The sequence below is a fragment of the Euprymna scolopes genome, chromosome 29, assembly GCF_053919585.1.
Source record: "Euprymna scolopes isolate OS-2025 chromosome 29, ASM5391958v1, whole genome shotgun sequence".
In the NCBI taxonomy this organism is placed as follows: Eukaryota; Metazoa; Mollusca; class Cephalopoda; order Sepiida; family Sepiolidae; genus Euprymna; species Euprymna scolopes.
The window spans coordinates 105,934,447-105,961,720 of record NC_136510.1 but is presented as its reverse complement, the minus strand read 5'-3'; the positions used below and the strand labels follow the sequence as shown (position 1 = coordinate 105,961,720).

General features: G+C 33.4%; 1 protein-coding gene across 1 annotated transcript in view; it reads right to left on the bottom strand.

The window, feature by feature from the left end:
- Positions 1-4,019: 4,019 nt before the first annotated feature.
- Positions 4,020-27,274, bottom strand: part of LOC145252800 (protein fuzzy homolog) — an 809,960-nt gene continuing 786,705 nt past the window's right edge. The window contains exons 5-7 of the mRNA XM_080112756.1: positions 19,686-19,784; positions 14,009-14,141; positions 4,020-6,548 (exon numbers count right to left, since the gene is read on the bottom strand). Coding sequence (XP_079968882.1) covers positions 6,491-6,548; positions 14,009-14,141; positions 19,686-19,784 — 290 coding nt within the window. The 3' untranslated portion in view covers positions 4,020-6,490. The remainder of the gene's footprint in view (positions 6,549-14,008; positions 14,142-19,685; positions 19,785-27,274) is intronic.

The window sequence follows — 27,274 nt, the reverse complement described above, 5'->3', positions numbered from 1 at the left end:
GCTAGAACAAAATGCTAAAAAACGAAAAATAAACAAACACATTGAATAAAAAAGGGAGTAGGAAAAGTAAATAAATTTGAAGTGTCTAAGCATCTATAGAAAGACAACTCAATTCGAACTATCGAGATCAAAATCAGCTTTGTAATGATTACGATTTACTATTAAAATCTCTAAAATCCGTAAAAACGCATGTTCTATATATAATACTTGGTCAATGTACGTGACTTTTTGGAGTATGATATTTTCGTTCTGTCATGTGTACGTACATTATAAAGATTTTTTTCTTTAGTTTTCTTTTTTTTTTTTTTTTAGTTAGGTTGAACACTGAACTTGCAACCTCTTTCCAAAATGAGAATTATCTAAAATATGTCAATGAGTTTTATTTTTTGGGCAGTAAAGTTTCAAGGCAAAATTACACAGAGAATAAACTCAGATGTGCGAACTAGCAAGACTTGGACTGGAATGGAATGGACGCGATGAAATCAACCTTGAAATTAAATTGTTACATCAGTTCTTGTATAGGGTGTTTTTCGGGGGCGAACTTTAAATTGGCAACTCTGTTTTTCTTAATTGAAGATTTTGGCAATTATCAATTATTTTGAGTTCAGACCAGAGCCACATGCCACACAGCGCAATATAGGATCAATTTACTGAGAGAAACATTTGACCTGTAACCTGATTACCTCGTTTGTGCGATTTGATCCCATTAGATTATTTTCTTTGCAGATATGTAAAATCCCATGTCGATGCTAATAAACCAGACACAATAGACCACTTGGAGGACAGCATTCGCTGCGTTACTGCCGAAATACAGCCTAAATTAATGTGTAAAGTTTGTGAAAATTGGATATGTAGATTATGCTACACATGCGTGAGTCGCGGGGGGTCACAATCCCGAAATTGTATTTAAATTATTAATGCGAAAAATTCATCTTTGGAATAAACTACATATTTGTATAATAAAAATATTTTCTGCGATTTATTTTAATCTAAAGTTTGCCGTTTTAAACAAAAAAGACACCTTACACATGGAAGCAACACGTGGAATTTTACATACGAAAAAAAAAAAAATTGACAGGATGTACATTATCATGCAAAGAGCTGCTCTTAATATCTGCTGGAAGCAGCATCCCACGAGAAAGAAACTCTATAGATAACTCATCCCGAATCAGAGAAAGAAGAACCAAATCTGTTCGTCACTGCTAAGGATGAAATTGTCAGTAATGTTCTTTTGATTGATTTGGTTGTTTTCTTTTTGACGGTATATCAACCATTTTGGGTTATTAAAAAAATTTTTTTTAAAGGAATCACCACTTATCAAGGCCCAGAGGCCACTCGAGGATAAGGGTTAAAGAGTGTACTGTAGTCAAAGGGACAATATCATAGTAATCTTAAAAGTGTAATGCCTGGCATATTTAATGCTATATCCAAAAATTATGAAAATTCATCTAGTAGAAAGGTATTTACAGTTAAAAGAAAATTTTAACGGAAAATTAGGTAAAATTGCATTTTTCTTAAATGTTGTAGACGATAAGGAGTTCAGTCATAGAGACATAACTAGGAATGAAAATTTTAGATTACATTTTAATGGTGACCAACATTTTAGCTATATAGTGATAGATTTGTTTCGTTTTTTTTTTTACTAAAAGCATACCAGTTGTTCCACTCGATGAATTTTTTTCTTTTTTTTTGATATATTACTATTTTCGACATAACAACTATGTAATATTGTTTTTACGTAAAGCGATATATTTAAAAAAAATTGACCTGTCAACTCTATCTGAATAAGCACTAAACGCTTGCATCGATAAATGAGAAAATCAGATGGACGCATATTAAAATGGACTTATTCTTGTTTTGTTTTTTTAAATTTTTGTTGACTTTACAGCAATCAGTCAAAATAGAAACTAAAAAAAAAATGTAGGCTTTTTTTTCTTCTTCAAAATATCAAATTACGAACAAAAAAAAAAGTCTTTGCTTTTGAGAAGCTTGATCAACAAGAATATTCAACAAGGAAATTGTTTTAATCACAAACGTTTTCTTTGATATTCGATAACTAAAATAAAAATCTTAATTCCAGCAAACATAGTTGCGTGGTGCAGCACTAATTCAAAAAAATTATTTTAAATCAAATAATAAATTTCAAATAAAAGATGAAACAGTAAAAAAAAAATAAAATTGAATCAAAAATATTAAATAATTAAAAAAACAAAACAAAAACAAAATGAAATAATAACAAAAATATTATCTTCACCAAACATTATTTGGTGATGAAAAAGATATTTAAATTTATTATGAAAAACATGAAATATTAGGTTAAAAATAAATAGAAAATAAAATTATCAAGTAAAAAATTTTAATCATACTATAATAGAGATTTTGTGTCTGTATGTTTATAACCTCTATGGCAACACTTCAAAGGCTGTAAATAACCAAGTTCTCCCTGATTCTCTCTCCTCTGATTTTGAGCACGTGGTACAATGGGGGAAAAGAGGTAGCTAGTTAATTTTAATGCATCTAAAACCAAGCTTTTATCTTTACATCATTAATGCTCTGATCCCCGTCTGGCATCAATTGAAATGAATGGCTCGTCTTGAGGAGGCTCCATGTTTTGATAAGCTTCTGGGTCTGGCCTTCTGATTTGAAATGCAACACGTACATCAAATCCGTTGTCAAAGTCGCTGGAAAAATGGTGGGATCATTCTACCACTCAATAGATATCTCAGTGCTGATGCAATTTTCTACCTGTATGAGAGCCAAGTACGTCCAAGGATAGAGTCCTGTTGCCACATCTGGGCAGGAGCTGCTAGAAGCAGCTTATCCTGCCTTGATAGAGTTCAAAATAGACTTTATAGCCTAGTGAGGGATGCCATTTTTCTTCTCTGCAACCTCTTTCTCACAGAAGAGACGTTGCGAGCCGGTCTCTGCTTTATCGTTATTTTCATGTTAAGTACTCGTCTGAGCTCTAATCTATGGGGCTCCTTTGCCAAACTTTCACGAAAACACTCGTCTAGCTGAAACCACTATCAATAATTTCCCTCACTCTTTATCTGTACCTAAACCTAAACATAGATTCCATAAACAGAGCTTCTTTCTTAGAACTGCAAGCCTGTAGAACTTTGTTCCGTTTCTCTGCTTTCCAGCTGACTACAATATGGTCGTCTTCAAGTCCAACATAAACAAATTCTTGTTGAACCGTCACCTTAACTAATCCAATTTACCAAATTTCCACTACTAACAGTTACTACGATATTGCTCCATTAACTACTGTACACTCTGTACCTGTACATACTGTACCCTTATCCTTGAGTAGCCCCTTGGCCTTGATAAGTGGTAACTTCTTTGTAAAAGAAACAAAAAAGAAAAAAAAAAAAAAAAATGAGAACCTGAAAGAGGACGAAGATAAGCATGTTATACATATGGGTTGAGAGCGACAGGTTTGAACAAGAGAGAAGGCATTATTTTGGAAAGTACCTGGAAATAAATGTCTGTTATTTTAACAGGAAAAATGTGCCGAGTTATTCCTTGTCTTGGTTTCCTTGCGACTGTCTGCATACAACGTGTGGGTCCCGACTACGTTACACTTTCGCTGTGCTAAATTGGTTTTTCGCTAGTTGTACATGATAGAAACTTAAATGTTTGGGACTGATTCTGACGATGGACTATTCCTAACGTCATTTGCGGTGACCAGGTTCTGCTTTTCAGTAGTCTTAACCCAAGACTCTCAGAGAGAGAGAGAGAGAGAGAGAGAGAGAGAGAGAGAGAGAGAGAGAGAGAGAGAGAGAGAGAGAGAGAGAGAGAGAGTCAACTTTATTTTGTCTTTCAGTCAAACGGAGTCCCACTTAACTAACATCGTTTCTGTATTCTCTGTTTTAATATATTATTTATTTCACTGTTTTCGAGTCTTCTTGTTATGCTTTCCAACCCTGACACCATAACATTAAAATATTGCAAATATATTTTCACGATGAATGAATATTAAATACAATTTATCAACAGAAAAAAAAAAACAGCAACAATTTTTAATTGAAAAACTAGTCTTTATTAATTTCAAGAAGAAAATCAATACATTTTGTAAGTGAAAGGTTAGTGGATTTAATTGAGATTGTTATGATAAAAAGAAAAAAAACGTCATCAATTTCTCTTTGGTCAACTAAAAAAAAATGAAATAAATGATTTCAAGCTTGTAAGTCCTATTTTTAACAAGGTATATCTAGTGAACAATCATTTATCAAATGTAACTCAGTATTATGCCCCAATACCATCACGCGCAAGAATAGGCAACGCATTCTTAAGGCGTATATTTGGTCTGCCTTGTTATATGGTTGTGATTATCTACTCCAAAACGCATTAATGGCACAGAAATTTGGTTTGTGAGACAAATGTTAGGGGGCGTTTGGGAACATCACATTTCTAACAAGGAAATATGAAATATGAAATTATCATTTTTTATCTTTTTTTTTTGTTTCTTCAGATAAACCCCAGTTCTTTAGATTTAGTATGGCCTCGACCAAGTTATGGTAGAAAGAATTACTGTGATTTTTATTCATTTCGGATCATATGGCAATATGGACTAGATATGGATGCACTAAAAGGAATGCTGATGAAAACTATCATAAAAAGACAAATGATGGTCTTAGGACATATTTACCGTCAAAGAAGCATAGAACATCTGGTACTGACTGGTAGAATTGCAGTATCAAAAAAGCAAGGTCAACCAAGATGCAATTTGATGGACAACTTGATCGATTAGATGGGGTTATCGTCAGAAGTAAAATTGTTTCGGGCTATGGATAACCGCCCGCATCAGAGAGTCGTGGTCGCTGGAACTGTTAAACGGCACGGCCGCTGCTGCTGCTGCTGCTTCTGCTGCTGCTGCTGCTGCTGATGATGATTATGATGATCTAGCCGAGGTTTTCACAGAATTCTTGTTTTATTCCTTTATTTAATTAACTTTGCGTTTTTTTTTTATTTTAGGGAGTGAGATCAGAGACACCTAAACAGGTTGATATTAATTATTAATCATATTGTAATCATACAATCCCGAACAACGTCGGATCGGATATTTAATGATACCGTTTACTGACATCGTTCCCCTGGGTCAGAGTGTAGAACTGCCGACTATCAACTAAACGGTTGTAGGTTCGTAAAAACGGCGGCCGAATGTTTATATGAATAGACACTTGATGATAGGTTGTAGGTTCGATCCCTGGTTTGAAATAGGTGCTAGTCTAGCCGCATTGAAGAGCTGTAATACAGCGTAACGGTCTGTCTCTGGATTATATATATATATATATATATATATATATATATATATATATATTGGATTACTTTTATATATATATATATATATATATATATATATATATATATATTGCACATATATATATATATATATATATATATATATATATATATATATATACACACACTGATGTTATAGAAGTAAATTATCAACCGTGACCGAAGAAAGTTTATTAGATGTGGACCTACATTGACTTAAGTGCATATTTTAACAAATTCAAATAATTGTGAAATTAATAAATCAAATACGCAAAGTCAGTTTTTTGTTCAATGAAGAAAACGTTATTAGGTTGTCTACAAAAAAAAAAAATCATGTAAACACGTGCGAAAAATTGTATTTTTATACAAGTTTTAATTTTTTTTTTATATTCCGGATGACAACTGCTTAAATTGAGCAGCGAGTTTTGATTGGTTACTGTTGGAAGCGAGGTCTTTGTGTCAGAAAAGCCGCAAAAGAGCTTTGCGCCGTCGAAGGTGAAAGAACATCGAAGGAATTGTGCATTCTGAGCTGGTTCAGAATGGTCGCGCCACCAGTGGCGAATTTTACTGTAAACACTTGGAACGAGTCTACAAAAGGTTGAAGTAAAAGTACCCGGCTCTGATCAATCGAAAGCGCGCTAGATGTAGCAAGACAATGCCAAGCCACACATCACCAGGAAGACCAAATTTTGAAGAGTTGAACGGCGTTGAGTTTCTGCCACATCCAGTCTACAGTCCTAACTGTGGTCTATCATATTATGGCTTTCCCCACTCAATGCAACATTTTCTGAAAGGCTGCCGATTCGACTCGTTTGATGAAGTCAAGGAAGCATGTCAAGAATTCTTTGATTCGAGGAGGACTAAATGGTACTTTGACCAGATCTGAAAGCTTGCAGATCGATGGCAGAAAGTCTTGGGAAAAGATAGTCTTTATTTTGAGGATTATTTTCTTTTTTTTTTTATTACTTGGTGAATAAAATTTAAATTTTTTGCAATTGCTCACGAACTTTTGGGACAACCTAATATAACAATGAAATGGATGACTTTTTAAAATTGAATGTTTGTTAGTATTGAAAGTAAATTTGTAGAAAATTGTTTGTTTTTTTAATTCATTTTGCTGTTTTCATTTTAGTGCAACAAGGTTATCCAAATGCAATAAGAATGTGCATTTACTCAACGTAATTCGTTGTTTCATTTATTGGAGTCTTTAAATTTGAATGCACTTGTCTTTGAGGAGCGATGCCAATGTTTTATGAGTGACATTTCTGAAAAGAAAAACAGAAAGAATAATTTAATCCTTTTTTTGTTTTGTTTCACTTATGGACAAAAAACAAAACAAAACAAAAACAAAAACAAAAAAAAAAGACAATAAGTTTACATTTCAAATTGACAAAGAAAAAAATATTTGTTAGAAAAATTTCATCCTAAGAAGATTCTCTTCCAAGCTAAAGTAACAGTACAGAGAGAAAGTTTACAGTCGCATTTGATGTCTGTTTCTCCGCCGCAACCTTTTCCCCACAAAAGAGACGCTGCGAGCCTGTCTCTGCTTTATCGTTATTTTCATGGCAAAAGTGCTCTTCTAAGCTTCAATCTATGGTCCCCTTTGCCAAATTCTAACAAAAAACACTCAACTAGCTACAACCACTATCAACAATTTATCCCACTCCATCTGTGCCTAATCTAAATGCAGATTCCAAGAACAAAGATTCTTTCATAGCACTACCCGCTTGTGGAACACTGCTCTACTGGCCTGCTTACTACCGATTACAACATGGTTGCGTTCAAGTCCAATGTAAACAAGTTCTTGTTGAGTCATCCCCTTAAATTATCCAAATTCTGTTTAATCTACCCCATTAACGATTACAACATTACCACCTCACATTCATTAACCCTTATGCTCAAGTGGCCTTCGGGCCTTGATAAGTTGTGACTACCTCGTAAAAAAATAATATGCTACTTACATATTATTGGAATAAAAACAAAGATTTTCATAGTATTTTCTTACACATTCTTGCTTGAGATGGAAAATTTCATTTTTTTATTCTAATTTTACATTAAAAATGTCCGTTTTTAACACTATTTTTACATACAATGCATGCAACATACTTGCTACACGTTTCAGCCGATATAATCTTAGGCCTTCCTTAGGTGCAAAGTTCATTTATTCACGATGTTTTTTTATGCAACTTAATATGATGAATGGTGATATTTGTGCACGTTAATGTATTGTATGAAGTTCATCAAATACATAATTATTTACTATAATAATAATAATTATATATATATATATATATATATATATATATATATATATATATATATATATATATATATATATCCATACCATTGCCCTTGCTCCCGTCTCTTTTTTAGATTTTATTTTTAAGGAAAATAAGTTACTAAAAAATAAATCCCTCGATTCCAATTCTGATGAGTTAGGGTGAAACATGTCAATTGACTCGTTTTGATTTTTTTCCCCTTTATTTCCCTACTTTTATTTTTTAGTCGCTATGCATTTTCTTTTTCTTCTCAGTCTTTTTTTTTTTAATATAAAATGAATTCCGAAGGAATACGTCTTCCCTTCATGATTGCCTTAATAAAGTTTTTTACCCCCAAGAAAATCATGATATATATATATATATATATATATATATATATATATATATATATATATATATATATATATATATATATATATATATACTGATGTTATAGAAGTAACTTATCAACCTAAGAAAGTTGGTTAAATGTGAACCCACATTGACTTACGTACATATTTTGGCAAATTCAAATAATTGTGAAATTAATAAATCAAATACGCAATTGAAAAAACACATAACCTTGTTGTGACCTTGAAGAGGAGAGAATCAATAAGACAACACTGTGGTATATTTATTTACAAGAACGTGTATTGAGTAAAGTACGGAAAGACTGCTTCGAGATTTCATCATAATCTCCTCTAAACATGGTGTATGGAAGAGTCCATATATTTACGATAAAGGGTAAATCACCATCACGCTATAACAAACGTAGAAAACAATCGACATTCAAATATAAGAAAAACTTAAGCATATACAAATGAACTCGACTCTTGAAGGTCAGTGGTTGTAGAGATGAGTAGTGGCGACTTAGATTCATTCAACGTTTTTTAGGAATCGAAACATTACTTGGTATACTCCCCCATTTAACTTACTAGTTGAATCAAAAACTGGACGGACACACACACACACACACACACACACACACACACACACACACACACACACATATATATATACTAGCAGGTTGTGACAATCGGTGGTTGAAAAAGTTTCTTATAATTGTAGACATTCTAAATCCAATAAGTGGTGATGTCATCAGACGGAAATGGTTGGGATTAAAAAAGGTATTTATGCATTTATACCATTGTATCTACTTATGTGCCCATCTGTTTATGAGAAGTGACGGTGACTAAGTGATTAACGACACGGACTGACAACCCAGAGGTGCCAAGTTCGAATCCAGTTCATTCTACAGAAAGACTTTCACTTAAGAAGTTGTCAAGCTTCATGTGGTCCCTCCTGATATTTTTTTTTACATGAGTATCATCATTTATCAAGGTTCAAAGACCACTCGAGGATAAGGGTTAAGAGTGTACAATAGTCAATTGGACAATATAGTAATTGTTAGTAATGGAAATTCGGTAAATTTGTTAACTTAAGTGGAACGGCTCATCAAGAACTTGTTTACATTGGACTTGAAGACAATCAGATTGTAATCAGTTGGAAAGCAGGAAAACGGAAGACAGTTCCACAGGCGTGCAGTTCTAAGAAAGAAGCTTTGCTCATGGAATCTACGTTTAGGTTTAGGCACAGATGAAGAGTGGGGGATTATTGATAGTGTTTTCAGATAGATGAGTATTTCTTGTGAAAGTTTGGCGAGGGGGAACCATATGCTGCTAGAAAGAATTCTAACCAAAAAGATACCAGAGAAATTAATGCCAATAGAATCATCTGACTCGTACAAAATAACGAATTAATCTATCTCTTCTGAATCCAGTTCTGATAGTTACGGTGAGTCAAGTGTCCCAGCAACACCAGGTTTAGCAACACCAAACATCCCATGCCCGATTTCGATGCAATCTGGTCAAAAAGTTGACATCATTCAGATGCAGGAAAGACAAGGAAAACATGAGGGGAAGTGATAAAAATAAAGCTTATGAAAATAAATGACTCGTCAGAATTTTAGAAAATAAAAATCGCTTCAGACAAGATATGAAGACGCTTGATGTAAGGAGCTAAGCAAGTTATTTAGGAATCAATTTTTAAAGCTGTCCAATTCATGTCAGTATGAAAACAGATGTTAAAAAGAAGATGATGATGGAGACAAAATGATGATGATGGTGATGATGATGATGGAGATGAAATGATGATAATGATGATGATGATGATGATTATGATGGAGACGAAATGATGATGATAATGATGATGATGGACAAAATGATAATGATGATGATGATATGATGGAGACGAAATGATGATGATGATGATTATGATAGAGACAAAATGATGATGATGATGATGCTGCTGATGATGATTGAAACGAAATAATAATAATGAAGATAGAGACGAAATAATGATGATGACAAAAATAGAGGAGGAAGAAGAAGAATGAGTAATGAGAAGAAGAAGAAGAAGAAGAAGAAGAAGAAGAAGAAGAAGAAGAAGAAGAAGAGTTATCAATGTCATCAGCATCAGTTGAAGAATTTCTCAGGTGACCTGATGTAAACAGATAAGCATTTCACTCTTTATATTTCGGTGTCGAAAACCAAAAGAATTCTTGGAAATGTTTTTCCGTTTTTAATCAAAGATCAAATTAAGGATCTGTATACCCGGAAGTTGAATTTATTTTCCATTTAACGATTTTAATCATATCAGCATCTGATTTTCATCTGTAGAAATGACCTTAACTTTATCTTTTACATTTTTTTAATTAGATTCAATGCATTGAGTTTATTAACCAAACTTTGCCAGAACTTTTTTTTTCGTAACCGTTCTCCATGACACATGTTATGAAGGGAGTATAAATTATTGATTTTATTTTCAACAGATTAATCGAAATAATCAGGAGAAAATAAAAAAAGCAGAAAAACCCCCCAAAGAAAATAACAAATTGAAGGTTTTTAAAAATTTATAAAAACAAATGAAAATAAAAATAAAAAAGGCTAAGAACCCTAAAAATTATTGACTGAAAAAAATGGCAGTATCCATTTTTCCCAGGTGTGATCTTTTTCATTATTTAATCGTTTGCTGTCACATGTACATTTTTATTGATTTCATTTTTTCCTTCATTTAATTTAGTTTTCCTTTTGCAGAAATATCAAAACTCGTTATCAAAAATTAAAATTTCTTTTTCGACGAAGAAAAGTTTTCCAACTGATTTTCATTAAATTTCGAATAAAATCGAAAATAGATAGACAAGTAATACAAAAAAAATTGAAGATTTCTTTTTTTATTTGGGGACAACTAAAAAATTTCCAAGGTTTTAATTCGTATTTTTTGGTTTCTTTTAACAGGAGAGTTGCGAAAAAGACAAAAAACAAAACAAAATAATAAAAAAAAACCCCAGAAAACAAACATCTATTCACTGTACGTGATTCGCAAAGAAAAATGTTTTAAACCCAAGGGACGGAAAAATTTGAATTTTTAATTCTGTTTTCTTTCATTTTTTTTTTTTTTTTTAAGGAAAAGGAGAGTTAAAAATCACTGGTTAAAGCACAAAGTACAGAATTTACAAACAAATAAATGAGTAAACATGAGTTCAAACTATAAGATTTAGAGTGCAACGTTGGTTACCGAACATCTCAGTTTATGTATAAACTAGCTGGACGCCCAGCGTTGCCCGGTCATACAATACGCTTAAACATGATATTTTAATTTATGCAGATTGCGTATACATTATTAATCAATCATGCATTGATTATTAATATTATTATTAATATTATTATTATTATTAATATTTTCGTAATATAACGAGGAATAATTTGCCTGGCTAACTAATTCGCAAAAAAAGAAAATTATAATCGCGTTCATCAAATTCCGTCTGTGTTTGTTTACAATATCACGTCAGCTGATATTTGAGCTTGACAATAAATTTTCCGGAAAAGTCACTTCTGGTTAATGTTTAGCTTTAAAATATGCAAACAAAGAAATGATTTGCGGCGATTTTAAATGATGCCTCTTCTTTTATCGTAAATTGAACTCATTAATAAAAAAAAAAATAAAAATAAAATGGTGAGGTACACCCGGGCTTGAACAGGGGGATCATTCGATGTGTAGTCGAATGCTCTACCATTGAGCTGTACCTCCAGATGTCAATAATTCCGGGGTTTTTTTTAAGAAGAAATAATTTGCTAAGATTTTATTATCTTCCTTACCGGTGTAATGTAAAATATTCCCCGGTAAAAATTATTCTTTTTATCTATAAGAAAGAAAGACTTTTTGCCAAAAACTTTACAGCTAATTCTACCCTATGCGATCAGCCCCACACTCCCCATTTCCGCCTGTGTCTGAAAACACGCTATGTAACATACAAATATCTGTGCGTCATGTTGTCAAGCTAATCAAAAACCTCGATTCCAGTAAAGCAACTGGTCCTGACGGCATTTCTATTACAGTGCTGAAAAAGTTTCAATCAGAACTAGCTCCCATACTTACAAAGCTGTTTAAGCGTTGTCTTAAGGAGAATTGCTTCCCAACACCCAGGAAAACCTCATCAGTATGTCCCTTATTTAAAAATTCAAGTGATCGCTCATCTCTCTCTCAATACAGACCATTCAGTCTCTTGTGCGTCATGAGTAAGTTACTGGAATTTGTGTTAAATAGTGAAGTAGTCAACCTCCTCAGCAAAAATAATCTCAACAGTGACATGCAATACGGTTTCCGTTCTGCTAGATCAACAGCAGATATGCTAACAGTCATATCTCATAGGATTAGCGAATCTCTTGATGGAGGCGTCCTTTCTTGGGCAATTGCCCTTGATACATCAAAGGCCTTTGACAGGGTATGGCATAAAGGTCTACTCCACAAAATCCCAAGCTACGGTATAGCTGGAAATGTTTTTTCAATTATTAAATCATTTCTCTCTTATAGGTTTATAAGAGTAGTGTTTGATGGGTAGAAATCAGAAGCTCACAGTATTAATGCTGGAGTTTCTCAAGGGTTCACCCTGGGCACAAATCTCTTCCTGATCTACATCAATGATCTTCCAAATCACATCCGAAGATCATTTGTAGAAATTTATGCTGACAACACTACCATCTATGGCTACATTTCAAAGACTGTAAACGACTAAGTTCTCTTTGATTCTTTCTCCTCTGATTTTGATCATGTGGTACAATGGAGAAAGAGGTGGCTGGTTAATTTTAATGCATCTAAAATCAAGCTTCTATCTTTCCATTATCAATCCTTTGATCCCCGTCTGGTATAAATTGAATGGCTTTCATCTTGGGGATGCTCCATGTTTTGACAAGCTTCTGGGTCTGACCTTTATTCCTGATCTGAAATAGAACACATACATCAAATCCGTTGCCAAGGCTGCTGGAAAATGGTGAAATCTTTTTACTGCTCTAGTGGATATTTCACTGCTGATGCAATCCTCTAGCTGTATGAGAGCCAAGTACGTTCTAGGATTGAGTGCTGTTTCCACATCTGGGCAGGAGCTGCTAGTAGCAGCTTATCCTGCCTTGACAGAGTTCAAAATATACTTCGATACTTCGTAACCTAGTGGGGAATGTCCTTTTCTCTTCTCTGCAACCTCTTTCCCACTTACTTACGTGCATGTGTCTGTCTTATCATTATTTTCATAACAAGTGATCATTTCACCTCCAATCTATGGTCCCTCCTCCGTCCTAACTTTCACGAAAAACACTCGTCTAGCTGACAAAGCCAAGACCAGGATAAATGGAACTGAATTAGCCATACCTTGTAGAAGTCTGCATCCAGCATCACCAGGCAGGCCCTTGAATGGAACCCGCAAGGCAAGCGTAAAATTGGTCATCTGAGGCAGACATGGAAAAGAAGCATTGAGGTTGGGACCAGGACTGCCGGAATGACATGGGCCGAACTGAAGAGGACCAGCCAGAACCAGGTCCGTTGGAGGAGCATCGTTATGGCCCTACGTTCCCCAATGAATCAAGAGGCCTAATCAAAATCATTGGAACATATTCAGTAGAAGTACTAGTGTAATGTTACGTACATTTAAACATGTGTTAATGTGTAGACACTCGGAACCCAACACATTGTAGACTCTGTCACAAAGGAATCAAAGACAAGGAATAGAAAATAAATTCTTACTATTTCATGTTTTAAGAAAATACCTTTATTTCTCATTCTCCGGCCATGTGAAACTTCACCTACATTTCTAACATGATTTTGTTTCTTCTCTCTAACCTCTCAAACGTGATCATCACTCTGTGCACACATTCTTTTTAAAGTCTTTTTCTTTTTCCTTACTGTGACATCACTTCGTACACAGCTTGACATTTGCATACAACCACCATACACACGTTTGCACTCTGTTACAATTGAAAAACAAGCATACGAATGTGGTGATGCAACAGAGGCTGGAGTCTGGCAGACAGTACGGCATCTTGTAGGTTGAAAATTCTTTTTTGCACCCTATCAAAGAGGGAGAGGCTAGTGTTAGATTTGTTAAATAATAGAATTCTAAATGATAATTAGCTTACCTCATAGCAAAGGTTGGAATATTTGCATTATACAAGACGAAAAAATGGTGCTGGCCGGATTGTAAGGCGTAACATTTATGGGTGTCGCTTGTAATGTAAGTCTCCACTGGCGTATGACTCAACTTGGATGGCTCTGAAACAAAAAAAAACAAATTTAATTTACATCGCAATTTATAGCATCTAAAATAGTGGATGTATATATGACTGTCTATCCGTAAATATTTCATTGATGAATTCTTAAACTACTGTTCACATAACATTGAAATTAACAGGAAATAGCAATCACGGTTTATAACGAGTAAAATCTTTGTTTGGATGAATGAATAACGCATACAAAAATCATTCGTTGACATCTATGCTGATGACACGACCATCTATGGCAACACATCAAAGGCTGTAAATGACAAAGTTCTCTCTAATTCTCTCTCTTCTGATCTTGAGCACATGGGGGAAGAGGTGGCTGGTCACTTTTAATGCATCCAAAACCAAACTTCTATCTTTACATCATCAACGCTCTGATCCCCATCTGGCATCAATTGAAATGGATGGCTCTCGTCTTGGGGAGGCTCCATGTTTTGACAAGCTTCTGGGTTTGACCTTTACTTCTGATCTGAAATGGAACACATACATCAAATCTGTTGCCAGGGACGCTTGGAAAATGGTGGGAGCCTTCTACCGCTCCAGAAGATATCTCACTACTGATGCAATTCTCTATCTATATAAAAGCCAAGTACGTCCAAGGATGGAGTACTACTGCCACATCTGGGCAGGAGCTGCTAAAATAGTCTATCCTGCCTTTACAGAGTACAAAATAGACTTCGTGGTTTAGTGGGGGATGCCCTTTTCTCTTCCCTGCAACCTCTCTCCCACAGAAGAGACGCTGCGAGCCTCTCTTTGTTTTATCGTTATTTCCATGGTAGGTGCTCGTCTGAGCTCCAATCCCTCGTCCCCCCCTCGCCAATCTTTCACGAGAAACACCCATCTGGCTGAAACTACTGTCAATAATTTTCCCCATTCTCTATCTGTGCCTAAATCCAAACGTAGATTCCATGAGCAAAGCTTCTTTCTTAGAACTGCACGCCAGTGGAACTCTCTGTCACTTGCCTGTTTCCCACCTGACTACAACTTGGACGTCTTCAAGTCCAACATAAACAAACTCCTGATAAACCGCCCCCTTAAGTAAGACACTCTATCAAAACCCCCCAATACTAATGATTACTACAATACTATCTCATTGATTACTGTACACGCAATAACCCTTATCCCTGAGTGGCCTTTGGGCCTTGATAAGCGGTGACCCCCATGTACAAAAAAAAAAAATGTCAGCAAGTCGAAATGTTCTATTGTTTCTGCGTATGCGTAAATATAAAAGTAGCTTGAAGTGCAATTCTGAGTTTTGGGTGTTATTAGCACAACGTTTCGGTCGCTGCAACCTGCGACCTTCTTTGAGAGTTGAAACATGCTTCTTTTTCTCTACTAAGGAAAAGAGGGTTGGCTCTGCATTACAAGAAATTCTTATAGTGGGGCAGATTGCTGAAACAATCTTTCACTTGGTGCTTGTATCACTAAGTGAAAGATTCTTATCGAATATTCAGATAACCTGCCCATTAATCGCAAAGCCATTAAAAAAAGTTGAGACAAAACAAGACCATTCTTAGAGAATGAAGTAACAGGAGAGAAATGGGCCAAACCACCTTATATTAATGGCAAGGCTAGAGAGGAGACAACCGAAGCAGCAAAACTGATGCTGGCCGGCCAGCACACTATATATACATTAATATTGAGATAACCTGACCCACTATTATTATGGTACTTAGCATAATCAAACATATGAGAGTCGTTCCCAAAGTAAAGCCTATTTTTTATTTTTTAACTCAAAAAGCTGAAGAACTACGAAGACAGGAATGGTACCATTAAAACGAGCGGTCTTTTCTGCTTGAGAATTTATTTTTCTACATAGTCACAACCATTCTCAATACACTTCTGCCAGCCTCTTTTAATGCCTCGTTCATAAACGTCCGGAGCATGCTGTGTCACTCACATCTCTGTTACTACTCTGAAATCGACGAACCCTTCTCCTAACTGTGCTGACATCAACTTCATTGGCTGCGTAAACGCTCAACTGCCGCCGGTGAATGTTGATTGGTTTAATATTTTCTGCATGGAGGAATTTAATGACACATAACTAGACCAGGTGACTTTATGACAATCTTTTCCAGATAATAGAGCAGACCTCTCGTCGCCATGTCAACTTCACTTTTCTAATCTGTTTAACATATCGGCAATGAAACATATTCCAGACTTTTGGAGAAAAAGATAAATTTCCAATACTCCATGTCAAATACCCCACCCAACTCTTAACCTATAGCAGGGTTAATTGATATTACCCGGCAAGTAACATTGTTACACCACAGGTTGACGTTTGCATTAACCAATGGAGGAAAAAAGGTTAGCAAAATATAAGTATGGATTAGTATCTATTTTTGCTGGTTAGCACAATTTTTGAAAACATTTGAGAAAGAAAATTGAAACAAAAATATAAGTTTATAAATAAAATAAAATAAAACCAAAGTCCAATATGTATGGTTGTAAATATCCAGTGATATCCAGAAGTTCGCAATAGATGGGGCTATTAGTTAGTCTAAAAAGAGTCCTGTAAGATATTCTTTGGAATCTCTTTAAAAATATCCGAGGTTAAATTTTTAATCTGGATAACGATGTTGTTCTCTAAGTATATACTTCTGTATTTATATTTCTGCACTTTCAAATTTTGCTCCTATTACTATACATATTGAATATAATATATATATATATATATATATATATATATATATATATATATATATATATACAAATATATATATGTTTGTATATATATATATATAATATATATATATGTATATATATAATATATATATATATATAAATATATATATACAAATATATATATACATAATCTATATATATACACATATATATATCTTCTCTATATAAATAAAATGAACTCATTTTTTCCCGTCTGATTTTGACATTAATAGGATTAAAAATCAAGATATTTAATGCAAATATAATATGCACAAACGGCAGAACAATATCTGAGGTGTGTTATAGGCTTATTATTTCTCAAATTCCTCGATAATCTTAGATTTCTATACTTTTTCTGCTGAGAAGTCACGGCCAAAATCGGTTAAGATCAATGGAAGTGGTAAAATATTTTCTCTCTAATAAACTCCTCCTCCCCCTGCCACCACTTAACACCGTTTGGGGATCGTTCACAAGGAATAGTTGAGAAGAGAACACCGGTTTGGCTTCGTAGTTCTTTCATGTGAAGTTATTTAAAATCACTAAACTAAGCTGCAGTGCTCTGTGGCGTAGTGGTTAGCGTGCTGGACAATTCACATTATATTTTCACGTTCGCGCCGACCTACCGTAGTCGTTTTTTTTTTTTTTTTTTTTTCCTAAACAACTGGAATGGACTTTTCTTGGTGGCCGAACTGTTAACATTGCAGATGTTTTTTTTTTTTTTTTCACACTTTATTTTCCTACTTTTACTCATGACTCCGGGTTTGATCCTTCCTACTTACCTACCATAACATTTTTTAAAACTCCCCCCCCGTCCCGGAAACAAACACTCGGGCAACGCCGGGTACCCCCGCTAGTATGAAATAAAATGGAGGTGGAAGGACCTGAATATTCAACGTTTCGCCCGATTTATGCGAGCTTCTTCAAGAGGGATGGTCATTGACCATCCCTCTTGGAGAAGCCCGCATAAATCGGGCGAAACATTGAGTATTTAGGTCCTTCCACCTCCATTTTATTTCATATCGTCGGATTTAATCCAGCTCAACAATCATATATATATATATATATATATATATATATATATGTGTGTGTGTGTGTGTGTGTGTGTGTGTGTATAAAGGGAACCTTTAAAAAAAATTTTTTTTTCACTATCTGGATATTTGGTTCCTCATTAATATGATTCTGAAGAATAAAAAAATACATTGTGGAATTATATTATTTAAGAATAAAAAACTGTTTACAAAAGTACATTGCAAAATTATAATTTAATTGTAACTACTTTGTCCCAATAAACAAAATGTACCCAAGTTTTTTTAAAGTCTTGGAGGATTCATAACCAATTTTCTACTTGCAACAGGAAATCTGGTGCCAAATACAAAATTATTGCCTTTATTCATAATCGTATAATGGAAAACATAAAAAAAGGATCAAATTTCACAAATTAAAAACAAAATTCCTCTTTTAAAACAAATGACATTCATTTGTTTTATCTGTAGAATTTTTTATTATCAAATGTTTTCATTCATTAAATTGTAGTTTTACTACATCGTGTTCATACAATATTTACTTTTAGGTTTGATGAAAACATTTGCTAAACAATCAGAATTATAAGGTGTAGATCAAGGATAAGTGGAGTGAAAAGAAAGTCTGCTTCGCTGTAATTTGTAAAAAAACTTTGAAAAACGTTTTTTACGAATTTTTTTTTTTTCATAATCTTAATATTTGATGCTTCATCGATATTATTCAGCAGAATTAAAAAATATATTGTGGAATTATTTAAAATATAAAAACTATAAAAATATTATTATAAAACTAGTTAATAGTTTTATAATAATATTTTTATAGTTTTTATATTTTAAATAATTCCACAATATATTATAATAAATACATTGCGGGATTATAATTTAATTGTAAATATTTTGTCCCGATAAACAAAAAGATGGCCGATTTGTTTTTTTAAATCTTGGAGGATTCATGATTAAGTCTGAATTGCAACAGGACATCTGGTGTTAAATTCATAGCAAGAGTCAGAATTGTTGCCTTTATTCTAATAATGGAAAACTTAGAAAAAAAATTAGAATAAGATTTCACTGGTTAAAAACATAATTCCTTTTTTTTTTTACTTTGCCACTCAAAAATGGAATCCTTTAGATTTTTAATCTGTAGAATTTTTTTATTATCAAATCCGAGTTTTGATTTGCTAAATGGGTTTGTGGTTTTACTGCATCGTGTTCATACAATATTTATTTTTATTATTTGTGCGTGAAACCATTTCATAATGATTGTTTCTCTTTCTCATCAAGATGTATTCTGTCTTTGTAATCTTTTAACATCTTGGCATGATACTAAAAACTTGCTGTTTCTTGTTTTTTTCGCAGATTTTTTTATGGATACTTTTATATTTTTTGTAGTTATTATTATATCCCCTCCGTTAATAATAACTAAGAATTAATACAATATTTTTTAATAAAAAAAGGAAAAGGAAAAACCGTTTTCACCTTTTTTGTGTTTCTTTTTGTCTTAGTTTAAATGAAATATTACCAAAGGCTATTTGCTTCCATTGGACCGAAATTGAAAAGAAAAATCAAAAGGACATTTTTTTTCTTTAAACGCCGAGAAATATTATCTTTCTTTACAGGAGAGTTCTTTTTAATCTTTTTTTTAACCTGTGCGAGTGTCTTACTCCCCAGGTCTCACTTCATGGAGATTTTTTGTCATCTCCCTGAAAGAAAAGTGATGAGTTTTCCCATTGACTTAAAAAATGCAGAATTTTGATTTGAAATTTTAGTCTGATCCAGGAAATGGTTTAAGAAATTAAAAAAAAAATGAATTTAAAAGGAAAAAAAATTAAATAAATAAAAGATTTCTACAATACCTTTGTCACTTGCTTCTATGGTGGAAGCAAAATATGTCCCAATTGTATGCTTATAAAATGAACGGAGGATCTCAAAGCGTTCTTTTTGAGGAAGGTTTCCTACAAAGATATTTTTTTTGAAAATCAATAAAAAATACAAGAGAAAAAAATCCTTCGTAGAATTTATACAAAATTTTTTTTAAAAAAGTACAAAACAGATAAAATAAAATTTTTAAAACGTATAATATCTAAATTTAATAGCAGATTTAACTTTTATATATATTTTTTTATTTCTTTGATTTTACATTTATTTTAAATTTCAAATAAAAAAATCCTTTTGGACTCGCCTGGTGGCATCATTCAGCCATTCTTTGAAGTTAGCAAAATCTCTGGAGCAACATTTCTAGAATTTGCCACGAGCATACCTTTCAAACAAAGACTTTTAAGACATTTTTTTTTGAAATCTTTTCGCCATGAAAAATACTGCCTAGTGCATAGGGAAAAGTTTATTTAAAAATGTAATCGCTCTGAAATAGCGATAACTTTATTAATGGAAGCCAAACTTATTACATAACTGTTGACAGCATTAATTCAATAATTTATTTATTTTAATAAATCATTAAATTTCAACTTTTGATGAGAAAGAAGATTATATATATATATATATATATATATATGGGTGTGTATATATATATATATGTATATATACACACACCCATATATATATATATATATATATATATATATATATATATATATATAGTCATCCACATACAGTACTGTTTCGCTGTTTCACAGCTCATCAGTGCGGCTAGACAGGCAACTACCTCAAGCCAGGATTGAAACCCGACCGTTTATACGGCTGTCAAGGCTTCTAACCATTACGCTATTGGCGCATGCTTGAACGAGTAGTGAGTTTAACGATGTTTAGATATCGTCCGAAATACCTCCGCTCGATTTGTTTACACAAAGAGCGTCGCTTATATGCTAATGGTAATTCGTTTTTCACTTCTCAATGTGCTCAACTACATATATATATGTGTGTGTGTGTATATATATATATATATATATATATGGGTGTGTGTGTGTATATATATAGAGGGTGGAACGATAAAAATTGTCGCCCTAGAAAAAACTGACGTGATTCCATTTCCGTTTGATAAAAGAACAGTCTTCTTTTTTTGTTGAAGATCATCTACTAGTTGGCCAGTTGTGCACAAATCCCAAGAGCGATAGGAGTTTTCTATCATGTTTGAAAGTGACACCATGTTCAAGGAGCAAGAGCGAAGATGCGCTACTGTACAACTCATGCTCTTTACCAATCCAAGTTATGACAACAAGACCATTGCCAGCACCCTGAAAATGCAAAACCGGACAGTTCAGCTCTTAAGGGCACATCTCAACACATCGGACTACCCACGGTTATGGTCTTCAGTGTGGTTTCATGTGAGGATCACATCATCCCTGCTCAAATTTTCGAAGTCAGCTTGAAAGTTAACACCAAAGTATACCTGGATGTGCTGAAGAGTGTCGTGATTCCCTAGTGCAACTGGGTGGCCGCTGGCAGACCTGGGTATGACAGCAGGATTCAGCGCCAGCCCACGTCCAAAAAAAACTCAGGTTTGACTTGAGATGGAGTGCTATGGCTTTGTACCCTTCTCTTACTGCCCCTCCTCCTTCTCACTGGACTACTTCGTTTGGTCATGCGTCGAGAACATCACCAACATGACCTCTCACAACACCAAAGCTAGCCTAATCGCCATCAAGCACTGAGCTCCTGCTGGTGCTTGTGGAAAAGGCAAGCTCACAGTTGCAGACCCGTATCGAGGTGATGATTGAGGCTAAAGGCGGCTACATTGAATAGATGTCAGCTCTACTACATAATCAGGTTACATCAATTGATTTTTTTCAATAAAAGTTTTAAGTAAAGCTGTAGTGTTGTTTTCTTTAGGGCGACAATTTTATTGTTCCATCATATATATATATATATATATATATATATATATATATATATATATATATATAGGGTGTCCACAAAGTTTGGCTACACTATGTAGCCAGACTTTGTCGAAGCATCCTGCAGATTATGTACCTATTTACAATGCCTCCCTACGGGACAGAGTTAGACACCAGAGTCGTCTTTTAACGTGGAGAAAAGGTACTAAAATAAAAATTGTCTCAGCTGTGAAGGATTTCTCTCACATGTAGCCAGATTTTGTGGGCACCCTGTATATATATATATATATATATATATATATATATATATATATATATATACACACACACACACTCAAACATGTGTGTGGGTGTGTGTGTATATATATATATATATATATATATATATATATATATATATACAGGGTGCCCACAAAGTCTGGCTACATAATCTAGAGGATGCTTCCACAAAGTCTGGCTACATAATGTAATCAGATTTTGTGGAAACCCTGTATATGCTAGTCATTTACTTGAAACGTACTCAGTTTGTATATACCAATCGTAATGGATTAAAAATCTTTCGAATAAAGAAAGTTTATTATCATGAAAAATTTTTTTTATGTAAATTTAAAAAATTTGGAAAAAAATTCCAGCTCAACAGATGCCTTTTTATTGGGTTCCAGAGCATATATAGTGAAATGTAATATTTTTCCAAATTTCAAATATCAAATTTTCCAGTTGGATATTTATTGCTTTTCAAAAGGTAGCCCTTACAATATTGTTTCATATTGCGACTAACAAATCTGTAAAATTATGTTATTTCTGCATATTTAGTCACCTACTCATCAGATGTTTACCTTAAAAAACTTAAAAAAAAAAAGACACCATTTTGGCCAACTTACATCGTTCATGCAACCGACACACTCTGCCGTCCCTTCTCGTTTCGAAGATTATGCTAATTTACCAACTGAGAAAACATGATATTTGGAACTTGGAAAATTATTATATTACGATATATATATATATATATATATATATATATATATATATATATATATATATATATATATATGTATATATATATATATATTATTAATATTTTTTACTGAGAATTGTAATATGTTCAGATAAATTAAAATTCGATAATTGTTCATATACCAATAAAGTTTGTCAGAATATGATGACTTAATTAGTAAGCTTCAAAATTACCAGTTTTGATAATAGAGCATTCATATATTATTTTCACAAAATGAAGACAACAAAGATCGGAGTGATAGCAATAAGTTGTGTATTTTCATAATACGTTACAATCGTTTCGTGACCGTTCGGACAATTTCAAACATTATGTCATTTGAAAATATTCTCAATAACGCCCTCTCTTCAGACGATAAAAAAACACTATTTAATGAACAATAGGGAATACATTTGGAGTTCCCCTTTAGGAAGCCATGCAGTTGAACCAACCTACATATCCTACGTCCAAGTTTTGTTTCACTGTTTTCCGGTTGTTATGGAATTTTTATGTATCGATCTATTTTCGTATCTCTATTTATAAATTATATTTCGATCGATTATCCATCTATATTTGCATTCATTTTCTGTGTTCTTTTAATTTAGGTGATTATTATTATCCTAATTATTGATTTTAAAGATGTTGGCATGCGTGTGTGTACGTATGAACCTATATGTATATATGTGTGTGTATGTATACATGTAAGTATATGCGCGTATGTGCGCACGTGTGCGTGCGTGTGGTGTGCGTATAGCAAGAATGACCCCCTAGAACTGCACAGGACTATCTCTCAGCCAATATAGTACAAGCTATTTAAACACTGGACTAGACTGGGAGGTGGGGGTGGTTCATTGGTTAACGAAACGGGCTGACAACCTGAGTGTCCCAAGTTTGAATCCAGTTCGTTCCACAAAAATCACTTTCACTAAGGATGTTAGCAACCTTCATGCGGTCTCTCCTATAAGTACCTGACGTCTTTTCTAGCAATAATTCTGACTGGAAAAATAGGGGGGAAACAAATGCTAATAATAGAATCTTCAGATTCATACGATGATGCTGATGAACACGATGAATAAAACCTATTTTCACTTGACAATTTGATATTTAATATTTGTGAAGAAAGAATAGCTGAACATATACAAATCTGGTAATAGCATCAACTGAATTGACAAAAATGGTTTTAATGAAACTAAGTAGATAATCCAAATGGTTTTCTTACATTAATTTTAAGATGAAAATATGTCCATGTTTTAAAAAAAACAACGTAATATTAAGCTTCGTGTTGGCAACCTTCAAGTGGTCGCTCCTGTAAGTACCCGATGTCTTTCTAGAAAGAATCCTGACTAGAAAAATATCGAGGAAATCAATGCCAACAAGAGACTCTTCGGATTCATACGATGAATGGCTTAGTGGTTTATGTATTTATGTGTATTGTTTGATGAAAAACCTGGCTGGAATTTGTAGGTCCGTCACGCTCAAGTTTCAAATATCAATTACATCGTTAAATACATAGATGGGATGTATAGAGTTTTAACAATGGCTGTTACTGTTTATTAATTGATACGTTCTTTGGCGCTTATCTTTATTTAAATTTCGGACGAAATCTGTAATTTTAAGTTCTGTCATTTTTTTTTTGAAGTGTCTTAACTTTACGCGCCAAAAAACATTTGCCGCGAAGTGTAACTCCAAATTAACGGGCAAGTAAGGAAAAGTAGATAAAAGAAATGGCACCCTTAAAATTTGGGTCGTTTGTACTTTGCTTCGTTGTTCAATTCTGTGGATCGATATTTGATCACTTAGTTTAGCTTTGATCACTCATTATTGATTGAAAGCGAGCAGTTAGTTTCCGAACAATATATTTATCCGGAAATAAACTAAAAAAAAATGTTTTTATACTTGTATTAAACACATCACTTGTTTATGCAATTGTGTTATTAAGACGAACCTTCGCTCATTTCGTCCCTCGATCATCACAAACTTATAGACTTTTAAAAATTTTTTATTCCGTACAAGCTGGAGAACCTGGTATTGCTTGGAATTCAATGGGAAACTCTATATCCAAACGACGAGGTAAGGGAAACATTAATGTTTATATACGGATTATCAACGGTGAAGAGCGCTTTCTTTCATGAAGCATTATGCATTATCGCCAGTGGTAGCTCATTTGAAAATACAACCCGCATAAGTGGAGTGAGTATGATTTTGTAAATTTATTTGCCTCAACTTGTTCTCTTTCCTCGTCTCTCTTTCTCTCTCTCTCTCTCTCTCTCTCTCTCTCTCTCTCTCTCTCTCTCTCTCTTTCAATGGATTGACACTATACATTATTTTGACAATCCATCGATACTTTCGGTTTCACAAAACACTGGAAATTCGCATGGTTGAAAACGCCGAATGTAATCAGTTCATCAGCCGAAGTTATAATAATAATAATAATAATAATAATAATAATATATATATATATATATATATATATATATATATATATATATATATATATATATATATATATAAATATATATATATTATTTTAACAAAAACCAAGACATCAAAGAATGGATTGATAGCAACAAATAGTGTATTTCAACGTTAGTTACACTTGTTTCAAGACTATTCGGACAAATTCAAACATTATGTCGCATGAAAATTTTCATAAGAACAGGCCTTCGTCAGACTTGTTGAATAAAAACACTTTAACAATAAAACATTATGGAAACAATTTCCCTGTTAAGGCAAAGAAAACAACCGAAAATATTTTACCTATATTTAATTCTTGCAAAGTTTTTTTTTTTTTTAAAGATTTTAATATATAAATCCTCGAAACAGTTTATCATCGCAAAAAAACTGAGGGTCCCTATAATAATACTAAGACTAGAAATAAATTAACGTACTGATTGCAAGAGATTAATATTGACACACAAGCAGTTTTCGAAAGAAGGAATTAGTATTAAATTTTTTAATAAAATAAATAAATAATAATAATAATTTTTTAAATAAAATACACTTTTTAATTATACATATATACGAGATTTGAACATTTCGTTTTATTAAAGACTTTTCCAATGTGCTCTATAAATTCAAATGTTCAACATTAACAAAGACAAAACTATAACAAAAAAAAACAAAAAAACATTTAAGATACGAATGTAGGCCGTCCGTAAAAAGGGTAGGCCAATTATGCTTCGTTTGTGTTTACACCAATACGTATATGTTTTTAAATAACATCTCAAACGGTCAAGAAACGAAAAAGAAATGAGAAAGAAGGAGATCTCTTGAAAGTTAGAGAGAGAAAGATAAAATTAGCAAAGAAAGAAAGAAAACGCCATTTTTCTTTTTTGAAATAGAATGAAATACTTCTTTCTGAATTCATTTTTACAGCGTAGAGGATGAGGTTTGTCGGAATTGCTATTTTTTTTTCTTAAAACTCCTAAATATTTTAAACGGTTTTATACTAGCTAATATATCGGATATATATATATATATTTATGCAATAGTAACAAATAGACATTAGTCCTTATTATATATTACATAGAGTGGATCATGCAACTACATACAGTTTTCTAAAAAAACAAAGATGGCTGCCTTTAGCTTTGAGTGGGATTTTTTTCCTATTAAAGGAAGAAAACATGAAACACGTGCTCGCGATGTGTTTCTAATCAATCCCAGTTGTGTTAAGACCAATTAAAAGCATGAGGACATTGTGTACTTAGCATGACATTGCACTTGTTAACCTCAATGGTTTTCCGAATAAAATTTCAATTTGTTTAATCAGGCATGAAACATAAAAAGTTGTCAACCATTTCAAACTCAAATTATACGTAACGATACTCTCAATATATATATATATATATATATATGTGTGTGTGTGTGTGTGTGTGTATACATATATATATACATACACACATACATATATACGTATATATACATATATATGATGATTGCAACATCTCAGACGAGTGCCACTCCCTCAGACATTTAAAATTCATGAGCCCAAATGTCTGAGGGAGTATCTATACAAATATGATGTTACAGAGTCTTAGCTTTGTACGACAGCTAAGTCTCTCTCTCGGTTCAAAATGTTGAGATCCAGCAACAAGCAAGAGCAAGATAACCAGCAACAAATTAAACTGCAGACCAGCTTAATGCGGGTACTGGTCTTCCGCTTTATGGTTTTTTAAATCAGAGATTTGCTTCTCCTAGAAAGGTTGCCTTCACCACGACTTACGGGAGCCCTCTCTACCCTAATACACATATACACACACACACAAGTATACACGGTGCTAGTTGGCCGTTGACCCAGAAAAGAGTTCATTCGCGAATGAATACATATATATACATACATATATATATATACATACATACATATATATATATATACATACATATATACTTATGATGATTGCATAATGATGATGATGATGATGATGATTGCAATGTCTTGTCAGACGATTGCCACTCCCTCTACAAGAAACCCTCTCTACCACCCATAGCAATGGCCAACGACTCTTTATCTGAGAGTCCATCTTTCAAACTCCTTGGCCTAACGTTCACAGGAAACATGAGTTGGAACAATTACATTGAAGGCATTGCCAGGGCCGCTGCAAGAAAGGTAGGCTCTCTCTACCGTGCTAGAAAATTACTAACACCCGAAAGTATCCTGTACCTC